At 40.8% G+C, this 16,118-nt stretch overlaps 1 protein-coding gene across 1 annotated transcript; it reads left to right on the top strand.

Annotated features, from left to right (window-relative positions):
• The first annotated feature begins 10,705 nt into the window (after window positions 1-10,705).
• LOC108451474 (uncharacterized) lies at window positions 10,706-15,811 on the top strand. Its single transcript, XM_017749160.1, has 4 exons — window positions 10,706-10,801; window positions 11,565-11,844; window positions 15,489-15,562; window positions 15,680-15,811. Exons 1-4 carry the CDS (start codon window positions 10,706-10,708, stop codon window positions 15,809-15,811), a joined length of 582 nt encoding a protein of 193 aa, XP_017604649.1.
• The last annotated feature ends 307 nt before the right edge of the window (window positions 15,812-16,118 follow it).

Below are 16,118 nucleotides of genomic sequence, written 5' to 3'. Positions count from 1 at the left end.
GTTTATTAGTTAAAGTCACCCATGTTACAGGGATCGACTGCTCTGACCTCCGCACGTTACAACTTGAATATCTTTCTGTACAGGGCTTTAATACTGGTGCCGTTTGTTTCTAATGAAACTAGACTCGAAATGGAATCTGTACATATAAGGCATGACTCCTAATTCTTTCTGGATAATTTATGGTAAATTTTCAAAGTCACGACAGGGGACCCAGAAATCGTTCTGGCCCTGTCTCACGAGAACTTTAATATCTCCCAGTATACTGCTCATATGGTCGTTTCGTTTCGTCCATATAAAAATAGATTCATCAAGGATCAGTTCCATAATTTACTCACTATTTAATTCTACTTATACTATTTTTAGTGATTTTTCAATCTCATCTCACTGCTGCTGTCCGCAACAGTTACTGCAGTAGACTATGCCAATTTCATGAATTTTCCTTGGCCTTAATCATCCATCATACATGACACAAATTATGGCCACCTTAACAAAATTTGAGTTTCTAAGACTCGTGGCTATAGGTTCTAGCATCCCACTCGACGACCACATAGGCCATTTTCACATGGCTTAAAGTTTACAACCCACAATTCGACAAAATATAATAGCCTATACATGCCAAATGTTCTTCAACAACAAAAAACAATACCACAAGATTTCAGCCGGTGTGATGACTTCAACGACGGTTCGAGCACTTATAACAATACGAGTCCAAGAGACCTAAAATGGGTGACAAGAAAACACCGAGTGAGTTTACAACTCAGTAAGTCATAAGCATTCGTCAATCCACCGATAAAGTTACTACTACATGTACAACAAATGAGGCTAGGTACTCGTCCATATCGAATCTATACCATAATACCTCGGACCTTTTGGTCCAATCTCGCACCAATTCATACATCCACATTTCATATTCTACACAACAAGATAATCAAGCATTTTTACACATTAACTCATTTTCCAGCACAACCATACAATTTCAATCATCACATAGATTTAAGGCTTACCAAATTCAACCCCAAGCATGAACGTATTACCTATTCGTCATGAGCTCAAGGTACTTACCGATCCGCTGTCCATACTCACTCGATGGAGACACACCCTCCATATAATTGTTCGATTGGAGATATTTATATATATAGAGTACGCACACACAAGTGCTTAATACTGATTTCGCACACTTAGTGCCATGCGATTTAGGCCCGCACACAGTGCCATGCCCTTCGAGCTCGCACACTTAGTGCCATATATTTCCAGCATGCACACTTAGTGCCATATATTTCCAGCACGCACACTTAGTGCCAATCTCGTCACCGCACACACACGTATTGCCCGCACACTTAGTGCCGAAAGCAAACTTTCTACACATTTCACTATTTCTTTTACATTCAACAATTGTCATCACTCCATACACATACATTTTCATTTATATATATATATCATCCCATTAAACACAATTGCATAAATTTTACAATCATTTAAGCAATATCAAATACGTGCTTAATGACTTACCTCGTGTTGGGTAAAATAGTTCCAAGTCGGCTACTCGATGACCTTCGTCTTTCCCTTGCTTGATTCTCCTTCTTTAACTCCTTGAGCTTAATCAATAAATCACTAGTTTAACCATCTTGCTAAACATTCATAATTCAACTACACATGCATATGTATGCTTGTATATTCGGCAACCATTCTTACTAATCGTCCATTTGGTCGATTATACACCTAACCGAATATGCACCAAAAACTTGATTCAACATTACCTACATACTCACTTTAATGGCGAATATATATATATATGTACAATGTCAACTAACATCTTTTAATCACCTAATTTCATCTCATGAACATTTAATCAAATTTTCCCAATCTAGCATATTTTCACATCCATTTGTAACATCATGTACAAACACATATACACATATATCAAAACACAAATTTTACCTATCATGCAACAAGCATAAATCGCACTTATGAGCATGCCATGGCCGAATACATCCCACACCATCCCCTTTCAATTTTTGGTCATGGTTAAACAAAGAAAACTCCATGTCTTACTCAAGAATGCTAAAAGAAATTTCAAGAGTAGTCAATCCATCATTACATGTATCATCAACAAGCTTCACATTTAGCATGCAATGGCTTTAACACAATATCAACCTTGGCCAAATACCATTTCCATGGCATAACAAGGATTTGAACCATGGGCTAACATGAACATCAAGTTAGCAACTAAAACATGCATGAATCTCATGACACAACCTCAAACATACCTTAATCTTGACACAAGTATGACCAAATCTCCTTCTAGTTCTCTTCTAAACCAAGCATGAAGCAAAAATCCTTCCTTTTCCCTTAGTATTTTCAGCCAAGATTTTGAGAATGGATGAACAATTTTTTTCCTTTCTTTTCCTCTACTCACGGCAACAAAGGGGGGCATCCATGCTCATTTTTTTTCATTTCTTTATTTTTCTACATAATCCACTAACTAAACATGTTGGAAACATGTTCCCTTGCCCATATTCTTGTCATGGCTGGCCACTCACCTTAGGAAGTGGGTTATTTGACATGCAAGGACAACTATTTTCCCACATGTATTAATAGGCCACCTTACAATTGCCTAGCACATTTCTAAATTTTCTCACATAAGTCCTATTTGATAAAAATTCACTTACTATTAACAAAATCCAAACACGAAATTTTCACACATGCATATATACATATAATGAGCATCAATTATGATGGTTAATTATTATTATGACTCGGTTTGGTGGTCCGAAACCACTTTCCGACTAGGGTCGATTTAGGGATGTCACAACTCTCCCCACTTAGAAATTTTCGTCCCAGAAAATCTTACCGTAAATAGGCTCGGTATCGCTCTTTCATAGAGTCCTCAAGTTCCCAAGTGGCTTCTTCCATTCCGTGTTTATGCCACAACACCTTCACTAACGGGATTTTCCTATTGCGCAACTCTTTTACTTCACGCCTCATAATGCGAACCGGTTCCTCTTCATAGCTCAAATTAGGTGAATCTCAATCTCGGATGGAGCAATTACGTGCGATGGATCAGACCTATATCGTCAAGCATCGAGACATGAAAACGTTAGAATCCTTTCGAGCTCAAGGGCAAAATTAATCGATATGCGATCGCCCAACTCGTTCGGATACTTCATATGGCCCGATAAACCTCGGACTCAATTTGCCCTTACGACCAAATCTAAGCACCTTCTTCCAAGGTGAAACTTTGAGAAAGACCTTGTCTCCAACCCGATATTCAATATCTTTTCTTTTCAAATCCGCATACGACTTTTGGCGATCGAAGCGACTTTCAAACTTTCACGAATTACTCGAACTTTTGCTCGGCATCCTTAACCAAATCAACCTCAAGAATTTACCTTCACTAAGTTCACCCGAATAATGGGTACGGCATTTACGACCGTATAAAGCCTCGTAAGGCGCCATCTTAATACTTGATTGAAAGCTATTGTTGTAGGCGAATTCAATCAAAGGTAAATACTGTTCCATGAACCACTAAACTCAAGGATGCAACATCTCAACATATCCTCGAGTATTTGAATTATCCGTTCGGATTGACCATCGGTTTGGGGATGAAAAGCGGTGCTAAAATGCACTTGGTACCCAAAGCATCTTGCAATTTCTTCCAAAATCGCGACGTAAATCTTGGGTCTCTATCCGACACGATAGAAATAGGCACCCGTGTAATCTCACAATCGAGAAACGTACAATTCCGCTAATTTGTCCATTGAAAATCCAGACGTCGGGGATAAAGTGAGCCGACTTAGTTAGTCTATCGACAACGACCCAAATCGCATCCTTCTTACTCACCGACAATGGCGGTCCGGATACAAAGTCCATTGTGACTCGATCCCATTTCCATTCGGGTATCATGATCTATCAAGTAATCCCGATGGCACTTGATGTTCCGCTTTCACTTGTTGACATATCGGACACCTTGAAACAAATTGAAATGTCTCGTTTCATACGGGCCACCAAAATTGGCGTTTGGTCATTGTACATTTTAGTACTACCGGGTGGATTGACATTCGACTACAATGGGCTTCATTTAGAATTATCGAAATAAGTTCAATTCTTTGGAACACACGACGACTTCTAAACCTTAAACAATCGTCATCATCAATTTGAAACTCGATTCCTTGCTCGAACACACTCATTTCGCTTTTGCAAGCAACTCCTCATCAACTTTCGAGCTTCCCGAATTTGATGAGCCAACAATGGTTTGGCCTTCAATTCGCTACTAACACATTGTCGGGTAGAATAGACAAGTGTACATTCATCGTCAGTAAAGCAAGCAGTGATTTCGACTTAAGGCATCCGCAACCACATTGGCCTTTCGGGTGATAATCAATAACGAGTTCATAATCTTTTAACAACTCGAGCCATCGTCTTTGTCGCAGATTTAAGTCTCTTTGAGTCATCAAATATTTGAGACTTTTGTGATCCGAATACACATGGCACTTCTCACCAAATAAGTAATGTCGCCATATCTTTAAGGCGAATCGATGGCGACCAATTCGAGATCATGGGTCGGATAATTTTTCTCATGTGGCTTTAATTGTCTCGACGCAGGCCACAACTCGCCCTTCTTGCATCAATACGCAACCCAACCCAAGTAGGGATGCGTCACTATAAATGACAAACTCTTTGCCCGATTCGGGTTGCACTAGAATTGGGGCTTCATCAAATAAGCTTTCAGTTGATCGAAACTTTTCGACATTTCTCCGTCCATTCGAACTTAACATCCTTTTGGAGAAGCCGTCATTGGCGTGGCTATCGTCGAGAAACCTTTTACAAATCGTCGGTAATAACCGCAAGCCCCAAAAGCTCCTAACGGTAACATTCCTTGGTGGTTTCAATCGACTATGGTCAAATTTTGTTCGGTCCACCGACACCGTCGCGGACATCACGTGCCCCAAAAGCTAACCTCTTTCAACCAAAATTCACATTTCTTGAACTTTGCGTATAATCGCTTATCTCGTAAGATTTGCAACACTAGCCTCAGTGTTCAAAGATGTTGATTTCATCTCTCGAATAGACCAAAATGTCATCGATAAATACAACTACGAACCGATCCAAGTATGGCCTGAAAATTCTATTCATTAAATCCATAAACACCGTAGGGCATTAGTGAGCCCAAACGGCATCACCAAGAATTCAGTAGTGACCGTACCTCGCTCTAAAAGCGGTTTTGGGTATGTCCGATTCTCGGACCTCAACCGATAGTACCCGACCTCAAATCTATCTTTGAAAACACCGAGGCTCCCTTTAATTGATCAAACAAATCGTCAATTCGTGGCAATGGATATTTATTCTTTATCGTCACTTTATTGAGTTGACGATAGTCGATGCACAACCTCATGGTTCCGTCCTTCTTCTTCACAAACAATACAAAAGCGCCCCATGGAGAAAAACTCGGTCGGCGAAACCTCTATCCGTCAATTCTTGCAATTGAACCTTCAATTCCTTTAATTCCGTTAATGCCATACGACACGGGCTATTGAAATCGGCGTAGTACCGGTACAACCGATGTCGAATTCCACTTCTCGAACCGGTGGCAATCCGGTAACTCCTCGTGAAAAACATCCGAATACTCACAAACCACTGGTACCGATTCGAGTTTCCTTTCCGTCTCTTTACTCCCAAACACATACGCAAGGTATGTTTCACACCCTTTTCACATATCTTGACGGTCATAGAAGATATTATTGTCGGCACTCCTTTAAATCAGAGACTCGACTCGGACTACCTCATTATTTGCACTCCTCAAATTAATGGTTTTCCTTTTGCGATCCACCTTTGCATCATGTACGGTCACCAATCCATACCAAGAATAACATCGAATTCATGAAATGGTAGAAGCATCGGATCGGCCGGAAAGCAGATTCTCGAATTATTAGGGGCATCTCTTGCACACTTTATCAACAAGCACGTATTGACCCAAAGGGTTTGACACTGATTACGAACTCGAGAGACTCAACAGTAGAGTCTTCTTGGATGCTAAGGTTTCACATACATATGAGTGAGTAGAGCGGGGTCAATCAATGCAATCACAATAGTATCAAAGAGAGTAAAAGTACCAAGTGATAACGTCGGGGAGGATGCCTCCTCTCGTGCGCGGATGGCATATGCTCTAGCAGAGCACGGGTCTCGGATCGGACGGCCAGTATTAGAGGCTCCTCTCGATTACCACCCCTACCTCCAGAGATTCTCGGGGCCTACCTCCACCGTCGTTCCACTAGGTCTTGCACCTTGCGTCTTATTCCTCTCATCTAGCTCCGTGCAATCTCTAATGAAGTGGTCCTTGAACCGCATCCATAACAGCCCTATTAATGACTTACCCCAACATTCACCTAGGTGTCGTCTTCCACATTGGGGGCATTCAGTCTCTCTTGACGATTATTGCCCACACTAGCTATGAAGTAGCTCGAGTCCGTCAATGGTCGGGCTCTAATGGAAATTCCATGATCGTCCTCGACTTCATGGTGTCCTCCACGAACCTCTTTACAGCCGAGAACGGAGCTTTACTCGTCGATCTTTTACGGTAATCTCTTGCTTCAAATTCAGCCTTCTTCTTCTCCTCCCAAGTTCTTCCGCCTTGCGAGCTCGTTCGACTAGTGTCACGAACTCCTTTATCTCCAAAATTCCCACTAGTAACTTTAACTCTTCATTCAATCCTTCTTCAAATCTTTTGCACATCGCAACCTCATCAGCCACACACTCCCGAGCATACCGACTAAGTCTTACGAACTCATGTTCAGATTCGAGATCTGATCATCCGGCCTTGCTTGAGTTCCAAGAATTCCTTACGCTTCGATCGATGAACAGTTGACTAATGTATTTCTTTCGAAATTGGATTGGAAGAAATCCCAAGTAACTCGTTCATTTGGGACTATGGAAATTAAAGTCCTCCACCAATAGTAAGTGAGTCTCATAACAAGGATATAGCACACTTAAGACATTCGTCGGGTGTGCATGACGATTCATCTAACACTCTAATGGTGTTATCGAGCGAACTTCGGCCTTTTCGGCATCATCGGTAACTATGGCCTTGAACTCCTCGGCCCCACGCTTCCTAATCAAGTCCACAGGTGGTTTACTCAGCCTCACAGGATCAGGAACTGGAGGCATTGCGGAGTCTTGGGGTGGAGTATTTAAATTCGGGAATGGTTGGACAGCCGGGTTGGTTCGGGCATATTATGCGACCCACTCATTCATCATAGTGAAGAAGGCATGTTTCGCCCTTCATTTTGATTATTCGCGGATGATCGAGGCTCAACAGCGGTGTCCCTTGCGCAGAGCAGCTGCTACACTTTCAACGTCATCCGCCAAGGGTCTCTCTACCCGGTTCCATCGCTAATCAAAACAAAAATTTCAACCGTCAAGTCATCACATTATTAAGCACTATCAATTTGGCATGTATAGCTAGACTCACACGCGCTATGGTAGTCCTAGAACCGACTAAACCATAGCTCTGATACCAATAAAATTGTAACACCCCTAACTCGTGACCGACGCCGGTGTCGGACACGAGGGGTTAACGAGACAAATCCTCTTAAAGTACCGACCAATTTGGCATTTCTGGACAGGCTGGAAAACTGCGTCACCGTCGCCTAAAAATCATATCTCGAGTTCCAAAACTCGGAAACTGGTTTCGTAAATTTTCCTGAATTTAGACTCATATATCCATCCATGGATTTATTTTTAGAATTTTGGTTGGGCCAATTGGTACAGTTTATTAGTTAAAGTCACCCATGTTACAGGGATCGACTGCTCTGACCTCCGCACGTTACAACTTGAATATCTTTCTGTACAGGGCTTTAATACTGGTGCCGTTTGTTTCTAATGAAACTAGACTCGAAATGGAATCTGTACATATAAGGCATGACTCCTAATTCTTTCTGGATAATTTATGGTAAATTTTCAAAGTCACGACAGGGGACCCAGAAATCGTTCTGGCCCTGTCTCACGAGAACTTTAATATCTCCCAGTATACTGCTCATATGGTCGTTTCGTTTTGTCCATATAAAATAGATTCATCAAGGATCAGTTCCATAATTTACTCACTATTTAATTCTACTTATACTATTTTTAGTGATTTTTCAATCTCATCTCACTGCTGCTGTCCGCAACAGTTACTGCAGTAGACTATGCCAATTTCATGAATTTTTCCTTGGCCTTAATCATCCATCATACATGACACAAATTATGGCCACCTTAACAAAATTTGAGTTTCTAAGACTCGTGGCTATAGGTTCTAGCATCCCACTCGACGACCACATAGGCCATTTTCACATGGCTTAAAGTTTACAACCCACAATTCGACAAAATATAATAGCCTATACATGCCAAATGTTCTTCAACAACAAAAAACAATACCACAAGATTTCAGCGGTGTGATGACTTCAACGACGGTTCCGAGCACGCAACAATACGAGTCCAAGAGACCTAAAATGGGTGACAAGAAAACACCGAGTGAGTTTACAACTCAGTAAGTCATAAGCATTCGTCAATCCATCGATAAAGTTACTACTACATGTACAACAAATGAGGCTAGGTACTCGTCCATATCGAATCTATACCATAATACCTCGGACCTTTTGGTCCAATCTCATACTAATTCATACATCCACATTTCATATTCTACACAACAAGATAATCAAGCATTTTTACACATTAACTCATTTTCCAGCACAACCATACAATTTCAATCATCACATAGATTTAAGGCTTACCAAATTCAACCCCAAGCATGAACGTATTACCTATTCGTCATGAGCTCAAGGTACTTACCCGATCCGCTGTCCATACTCACTCGATGGAGACACACCCTCCATATAATTGTTCGATTGGAGATATTTATATATATATAGATGTACGCACACACAAGTGCTTAATACTCGATTTCGCACACTTAGTGCCATGCGATTTAGGCCCCACACAAAGTGCCATGCCCTTCGAGCTCGCACACTTAGTGCCATATATTTCCAGCATGCACACTTAGTGCCATATATTTCCAGCACGCACACTTAGTGCCAATCTAAATCACCGTACACACGTATTGCCCAAGACACTTAGTGCCGAAAGCAAACTTTCTACACATTTCACTATTTCTTTTACATTCAACAATTGTCATCACTCCATACACATACATTTTCATTTATATATATATATCATCCCATTAAACACAATTGCATAAATTTTACAATCATTTAAGCAATATCAAATACGTGCTTAATGACTTACCTCGTGTTGGGTAAAATAGTTCCAAGTCGGCTACTCGATGACCTTCGTCTTTCCCTTGCTTGATTCTCCTTCTTTAACTCCTTGAGCTTAATCAATAAATCACTAGTTTAACCATCTTGCTAAACATTCATAATTCAACTACACATGCATATGTATGCTTGTATATTCGGCAACCATTCTTACTAATCGTCCATTTGGTCGATTATACACCTAACCGAATATGCACCAAAACTTGATTCAACATTACCTACATACTCACTTTAATGGCGAATATATATATATATGTACAATGTCAACTAACATCTTTTAATCACCTAATTTCATCTCATGAACATTTAATCAAATTTTCCCAATCTAGCATATTTTCACATCCATTTGTAACATCATGTACAAACACATATACACATATATCAAAACACAAATTTTTACCTATCATGCAACAAGCATAAATCGCACTTATGAGCATGCCATGGCGAATACATCCCACACCATCCCCTTTCAATTTTTGGTCATGGTTAAACAAAGAAAACTCCATGTCTTACTCAAGAATGCTAAAAGAAATTTCAAGAGTAGTCAATCCATCATTACATGTATCATCAACAAGCTTCACATTTAGCATGCAATGGCTTTAACACAATATCAACCTTGGCCAAATACCATTTCCATGGCATAACAAGGATTTGAACCATGGGCTAACATGAACATCAAGTTAGCAACTAAAACATGCATGAATCTCATGACACAACCTCAAACATACCTTAATCTTGACACAAGTATGACCAAATCTCCTTCTAGTTCTCTTCTAAACCAAGCATGAAGCAAAAATCCTTCCTTTTTCCCTTAGTATTTTCAGCCAAGATTTTGAGAATGGATGAACAATTTTTTTCCTTTCTTTTCCTCTACTCACGGCAACAAAGGGGGGCATCCATGCTCATTTTTTTTTCATTTCTTTATTTTTCTACATAATCCACTAACTAAACATGTTGGAAACATGTTCCCTTGCCCATATTCTTGTCATGGCTGGCCACTCACCTTAGGAAGTGGGTTATTTGACATGCAAGGACAACTATTTTCCCACATGTATTAATAGGCCACCTTACAATTGCCTAGCACATTTCTAAATTTTCTCACATAAGTCCTATTTGATAAAAATTCACTTACTATTAACAAAATCCAAACACGAAATTTTCACACATGCATATATACATATAATGAGCATCAATTATGATGGTTAATTATTATTATGACTCGGTTTGGTGGTCCCGAAACCACTTTCCGACTAGGGTCGATTTAGGGATGTCACAGATGGCCTCTGAGATGAGTTACGAGTCCTGATAGCTCTGCAGAGGGAGTGAGATTTTGCTGTCCTTATAGAAAAGTCGAAGATTGTCGAGGATGTGAAGCGCTCTGAGCGCGAGAATCGAGAAAAATGATAGAGGAAAAAATAAGAGGGATTCAGGGTCCCTCAGGTTCATTTGGTGGGTCTGAAAAGAAGGTCAAGTTTGATGGTTCAGTCCGAGCTAAGGTTCTTGTTACGAGATAGCAGCCTTGTGCAGATTGTGGGAGACATCATTTGGGTGAGTGCTGGAAGAAGATTGGGGCGTGTTTCAGATGTGGGTCTATGGAGCTTCAAGTTAAGAATTGTCCACAGAGACCTATTCAGATGCAAGCTACAGGACAGGGTTATGTATAGCTAGCGAGGGGTGTTCAGTAGCCACCGAGAGGCCGTGGTCAGGTCAAAGGTGGAAATGGTTTGGGGCGAGGTCATGGAGCACCTGACAGAGGTGCTGGTAATACTGAGGCGATATAGCCAGCTCTAGCATGCGCTGCATGTCACGGAGGGGATGTAGATGCCCTAGATGTTATAACTGGTACGTTCCTAATCCATAATGTACCTTATACTGCTTTGATCGATATTGGATCTATGCACTCATACATTGCATGCACTGCGTCTAGAACCTTGGGTGTCTTGGCTGTGAGTACTACTAGTGAAATGACTTGATAAGTCCACTAGGACAGTCAGTAAGGGTAGATAAGTTGTTCAGAAATATGCCCCTAGAGGTTCAAGGAGTAATCTTTCTAGTGGATTTGATAGAGCTACCGTTTGGTGAATTCGACCTTATCTTAGATATGGATTGGCTAGTTAAATACCGTGTAAGTTTGGATTGTACTGCTAAGCATATTGTGTTGAAGACTACTGAAGATGAGGAGGTGGTTGTGATTCGGGAGCGAGGGACTATCTATCAAATGTAATATCTGTACTAAGGGCTGAGAAATATGTTTGTAAGGGTTGTGAGGCGTTTCTAGCTTACATTGGTGTATCTGATTCTGAGGGTTATTCGGTCAAAGGTATTAGAACTGTTAAGGATTTTCCTGATGTATTTCCTGATGAACTCCCTGGGTTGCCTCCTAGCCGTGAGGTCGAGTTTGGTATTGAGCTCCTACCAGGAATAGCTCCAGTGTCCATCTCCCCTTATAGGATGGCACCGAAAGAGATGGTGGAGTTAAAAGCTCAAATTCAAGAACTATTGGACCAAGGGTTCATTCGACCCAGTGTGTCTCCATGGGGTGCACCAATGTTGTTCGTGAAGAAGAAGGATGGATCTATGTGTATGTGCATCGACTATCGACAGTTGAACAAGTTAACTATCAAGAATAAGTACCCTTTGTTGAGGATAGATGATTTATTTGATCAGCTGCGTGGAGCTTCGATTTTCTCCAAAATATATCTTCGTTCTGGGTATTACAGCTGAGAGTTAAATAGACTGATGTGTACAAGACAGTGTTTAGGACTCGTTATGGTCATTATGAGTTCCTAGTGATGCCGTTTGGGCTGACGAATGCACCAACTGCCTTTATGGATCTGATGAATCGAATGTTCCAGCCCTATCTGGATCAGTTCATTATAGTATTTATAGATGATATCTTAGTGTATTCGAGAACTGAGGAAGAACATGATGCGCATGTCCTTGTTGTTCTACAGATTTTGAGGGTGAAGCAGTTATATGCTAAATTCAGCAAATGTGAGTTCTGGTTGAGCGAAGTGACATTTTTAGGTCACGTGGTATCGGTCGAAAGGGTTAGGGTTGGTCTGCGAAAAATCAAAGCTATTCTGGATTAGAAACCACCTAAGACCGTATCTGAGATTCGAAGTTTTCTGGGTCTGGCTAGATATTATAGACGTTTTGTGGGGGGGTTTTCACTGATTGCTGCACTTCTGACTAAGTTATTGTGGAAAAGGAGTACTGTTTGATTGGACTGTTAGGCAGTAATAAAGTTTCGAGAAACTAAAGAAGGTTCTGACTAAGGCCTCTGTTTTGATACAGTAAGAATCTGGGAAGAAATTCACTATTTTTAGTGATACATCGCACGTTGGTTTGGGCTATGTGTTACAAAAAGGTAAAGTGGTTGCTTACTCGTCTCTTCAGCTTAAAACCCATGAGGCAAATTACCCTACACATGACTTGGAGTTAGCCGCAGTAGTATTTGCCCTAAAAATCTAGAGGCATTACTTGTACGATGAGAAGTGTATCATTTATACCGATCATAAAAGCCTTAAGTACCTCCCCACTCAGAAGGAGATGAATATTAGACAGCGAAGGTGGATAGAGTTGCTCAAGGATTATGACTGCTCAATTGAATACCATCCTGGTAAGGCTAACGTGGTAGTTAATGCACTGAGCCGTAGGGCTGTAGCTAATTTAAGAGCGATGTTTTCTCGTCTTGTCATAGCTTGATGGCTAAGGTACAAGTTAAACTGACGTGGACTGAACAGATTAGGGGTAAGCAGTTGACGGATGGGTCATTGGTTCCTCGTTTTTGACAAGTTGAGAATGAGGAGATTTCAGATTGTGGACTGAATAGTGAAGGGGTACTGTGTTTTCGTGGGAGAGTCTGTGTACATAGGGATTTTGATCTGAGGCAGTCAATACTACAAGAGGCACATAGTAGTCCATATGCTATGCATCCTGGCGGAAACAAGTTATACCAAGATTTTCGTGAGCTGTACTGATGGCCAGGACTTAAGCGCGAAGTTACCAATTTTGTAAGTAAGTGTCTGACATGCCAGCAAGTTAAAGCTGAGCATTAACTGCCTTCAGGCTTACTGCAGCAAGTTAAAATTCCACTCTGGAAGTGAGAGAGGGTAACCATGGATTTTGTGAGTGGGCTGCCCTTAACACCTACTAAGAAGGATTCGGTATGGGTTATTGTAGACCGATTGACTAAATCTGCCCATTTTATACCAATCCGTACTGATTATTCGCTGCAGAATTTGGCTAAGTTATATGTGGCTGAGATTGTGAGACTGCATGGGGTACCAGTTTCTATTATATCTGATAGAGATCCTCGATTCACATCTCGATTTTGGAAGAAGTTACACGAGGTATTGGGTACAAGGTTGGACTTCAGTACTGCGTTCCATCCTCATTCAGACGGTCAGTCAAAGAGGGTGATTCAAATACTAGAGGACATGCTAAAAAGTTGTGTGATTGATTTTCGAGGTAGTTGAGAAGACTACTTGCCGATAGAAAAGTTCGCATATAATAATAGCTACCAGTCCAGCAACCACATGGCACCGTACGAAGCATTATATGGTTGTAGGTGTCGTACTCTTATGTGTTGGACTGAGTTGGGTGAACGACGAGCTCTGGGGCCTGAAATAACTTCTGATACTAAAGACAAGGTAAGGCTAATTCGAGACTGTTTAAAGACAGCGTCAGACAGATAGAAGTCATATGCAGACTTGAAACGTAAGGAGATTGAGTACTTTGTACGGGATTATGTCTTCCTTAAGGTCTCACTATGGGAGAAGAATCTGAGGTTTGGACGGAAGGGCAAGCTAAGCCCAAGGTTCATTGGGCCTTATCATATACTGAAGCATGTGGGAACAGTCGCCTATCAACTTGAATTTCCTTTAGATTTGGACCGAATTCATGATGTATTCCACATTTCCATGCTAAGACGTTATCGCTCTGATCCCATACATATAGCTCTAGTTAAGGAAATCGAGGTTAGGCCAAATCTAACGTTCGAGGAGGAGCTAGTGCAGATTTTGGATTGTGAGGTTAAAGTACTGAAGAGGAAATCTATTCCGCTAGTCAAAGTACTTTGGCGTAATCACACCTCAGAGGAAGCCACGTGGGAACCGGAGGAGGCTATGTGACAACTATATCCTCATCTATTTTGATCAGATAAATTTCGAGGTCGAAATTTCTTTAAGGCGTAGAGTTGTAATGCCCCACAAATTTAAAGTTTTTAATTTTGTATTATTGACACAAATTACATGTTTGATTTACTGGCTTAATGATTTGAGTGGGTTTGAGAGTGTTTGAGAAGCCTGGGTTTAAGTCTTGGCTGTTGTTAATTTTCAGTATTGCTTTTAAATGAATCTAGACACTGTCATATAGGCCTTACAAATAATAGTGCTTGTTTTATGACACAAAGAGAGCATATGGTCTAGTGGCAAGGTGGCATGTTGCTTCTGCTGGGGGACTTGAGTTTGAGTCCTGAGTTGCGCAATAGAGTAATTATTTTGCTGTTGAGCTGGGTAGATATTGGAGTTGGACTGAGACTCTAAGGTTGAATTGGTCATGAGAGTTTGAATGGGATGTTGGAGTATTTTGTGGAGAGAATCAAGGAGACATATTAAGAGAAAATTAAGGAGTTTGAGTGTGTAGTTGTGGTAGTGCCGAATTGGGTTTCTAGCTACTCAAAATTTTGGCTGTAACTCTTTTGAGGGAGTTTTGGTTTCTCATTTTGGCACTTTTGTTTTGCATTATTCTCTCTGGCCGAATATTTTTGGTTCATAAAAACGTAAATTGCGCTTTGGCTTCTTTGTACCTTTCGGGTATGTGGTTTCTGTCCTTTAGTTTTCTCTCCTAGTCTAACCTCTCTTTTCTATCTTCTCTAAGTTTCTTTTCCTTCTTCCATCTTCGCTCTTTTTTTGTTGGTGAACCGGTTGCTCACTGTCCTTTTTTCTCCTCTTTTTCGTCCATTTCGATTTCATTGGTTCATAACCAATTCTCTCCTCCTCATCTCTTCATCTTGTTGCGGTTTGACGACTATGGTAGGTACATTCGACTCTTGCTTGTTTTTCTTTAATATTTTTCTGGTTACCTCTGCTTTAAACTGAATGCTCCTCCCTTCTCTTCGTTTTCATATAGCTGATTCTTATTATCTTCTTTTAGGTCTGCTATTCTTTTGATTCTCAGAAGTTTCCTCGAGAAGTGAAGGAGTTTTGGTGATATTTAGCTGTCAAAATCGTTTTCTTATCACTCGATTTAAGGTAAGTATGTGGGCTGACATGCGAGGTGTTAGCCGAATACCCTATCTTTGGTTTTGAGTGTTATTTAGGTAATAGGTTTCGATTCAAATATTTGGATTATGCAATTATTGTTAATAGGTTCCCTGGATAATGCAGCTTTTTAGCAAAAGAGGGTGTGGCCAGCCTTCGATTAACATTATTGATGAGTTAAACTTCATTCGTGGATTAAGGCAAAGTGTTGTTGCTGTTCTTTTTGGGACTAAGTATTAGTAAGAGGGTGTTGACCCTAATGCCAAACATTTAATTGAATGTCTTGATTAATGTAGGTTCGTGTTCGAAGGCTTTTTGCAAGTATTCGCAACCAGGTGTGTAATCACACCACCATTCAACTGTAAAATGACAAAAGCCGAAAAGTTGAAAAGCCGAAGATACGATGTTTGAGGCCACACGAGCATGCGATCGCTCGTGTGGTAAACCAAGCCCACGAATCATGGGCATAAGACTGTAGAGCCCACCATGGGCGTTCTCATAGGCTTAGGCTGTTTTGGGTCATGTTGAGCCAAAATGGGCTGTGTGG

This window comes from Gossypium arboreum, chromosome 5, assembly GCF_025698485.1.
Source record: "Gossypium arboreum isolate Shixiya-1 chromosome 5, ASM2569848v2, whole genome shotgun sequence".
Classification (NCBI taxonomy): domain Eukaryota; kingdom Viridiplantae; phylum Streptophyta; class Magnoliopsida; order Malvales; family Malvaceae; genus Gossypium; species Gossypium arboreum.
The sequence above is the reverse complement of the archived record's forward strand: the minus strand, read 5'-3'. Positions and strand labels throughout refer to the sequence as shown.

Coding starts and splice junctions, on each gene's coding strand:
- LOC108451474 (XM_017749160.1), top strand. CDS start 10,706: ATGATAGAGGAAAAAATAAGAGGGATTCAGGGTCCCTCAGGTTCATTT. Junction 10,802..11,564: donor ATGGTTCAGTCCGAGCTAAG/GTTCTTGTTACG, acceptor TATGTTTGTAAG/GGTTGTGAGGCGTTTCTAGC. Junction 11,845..15,488: donor ACCCAGTGTGTCTCCATGGG/GTGCACCAATGT, acceptor TTTGATTCTCAG/AAGTTTCCTCGAGAAGTGAA.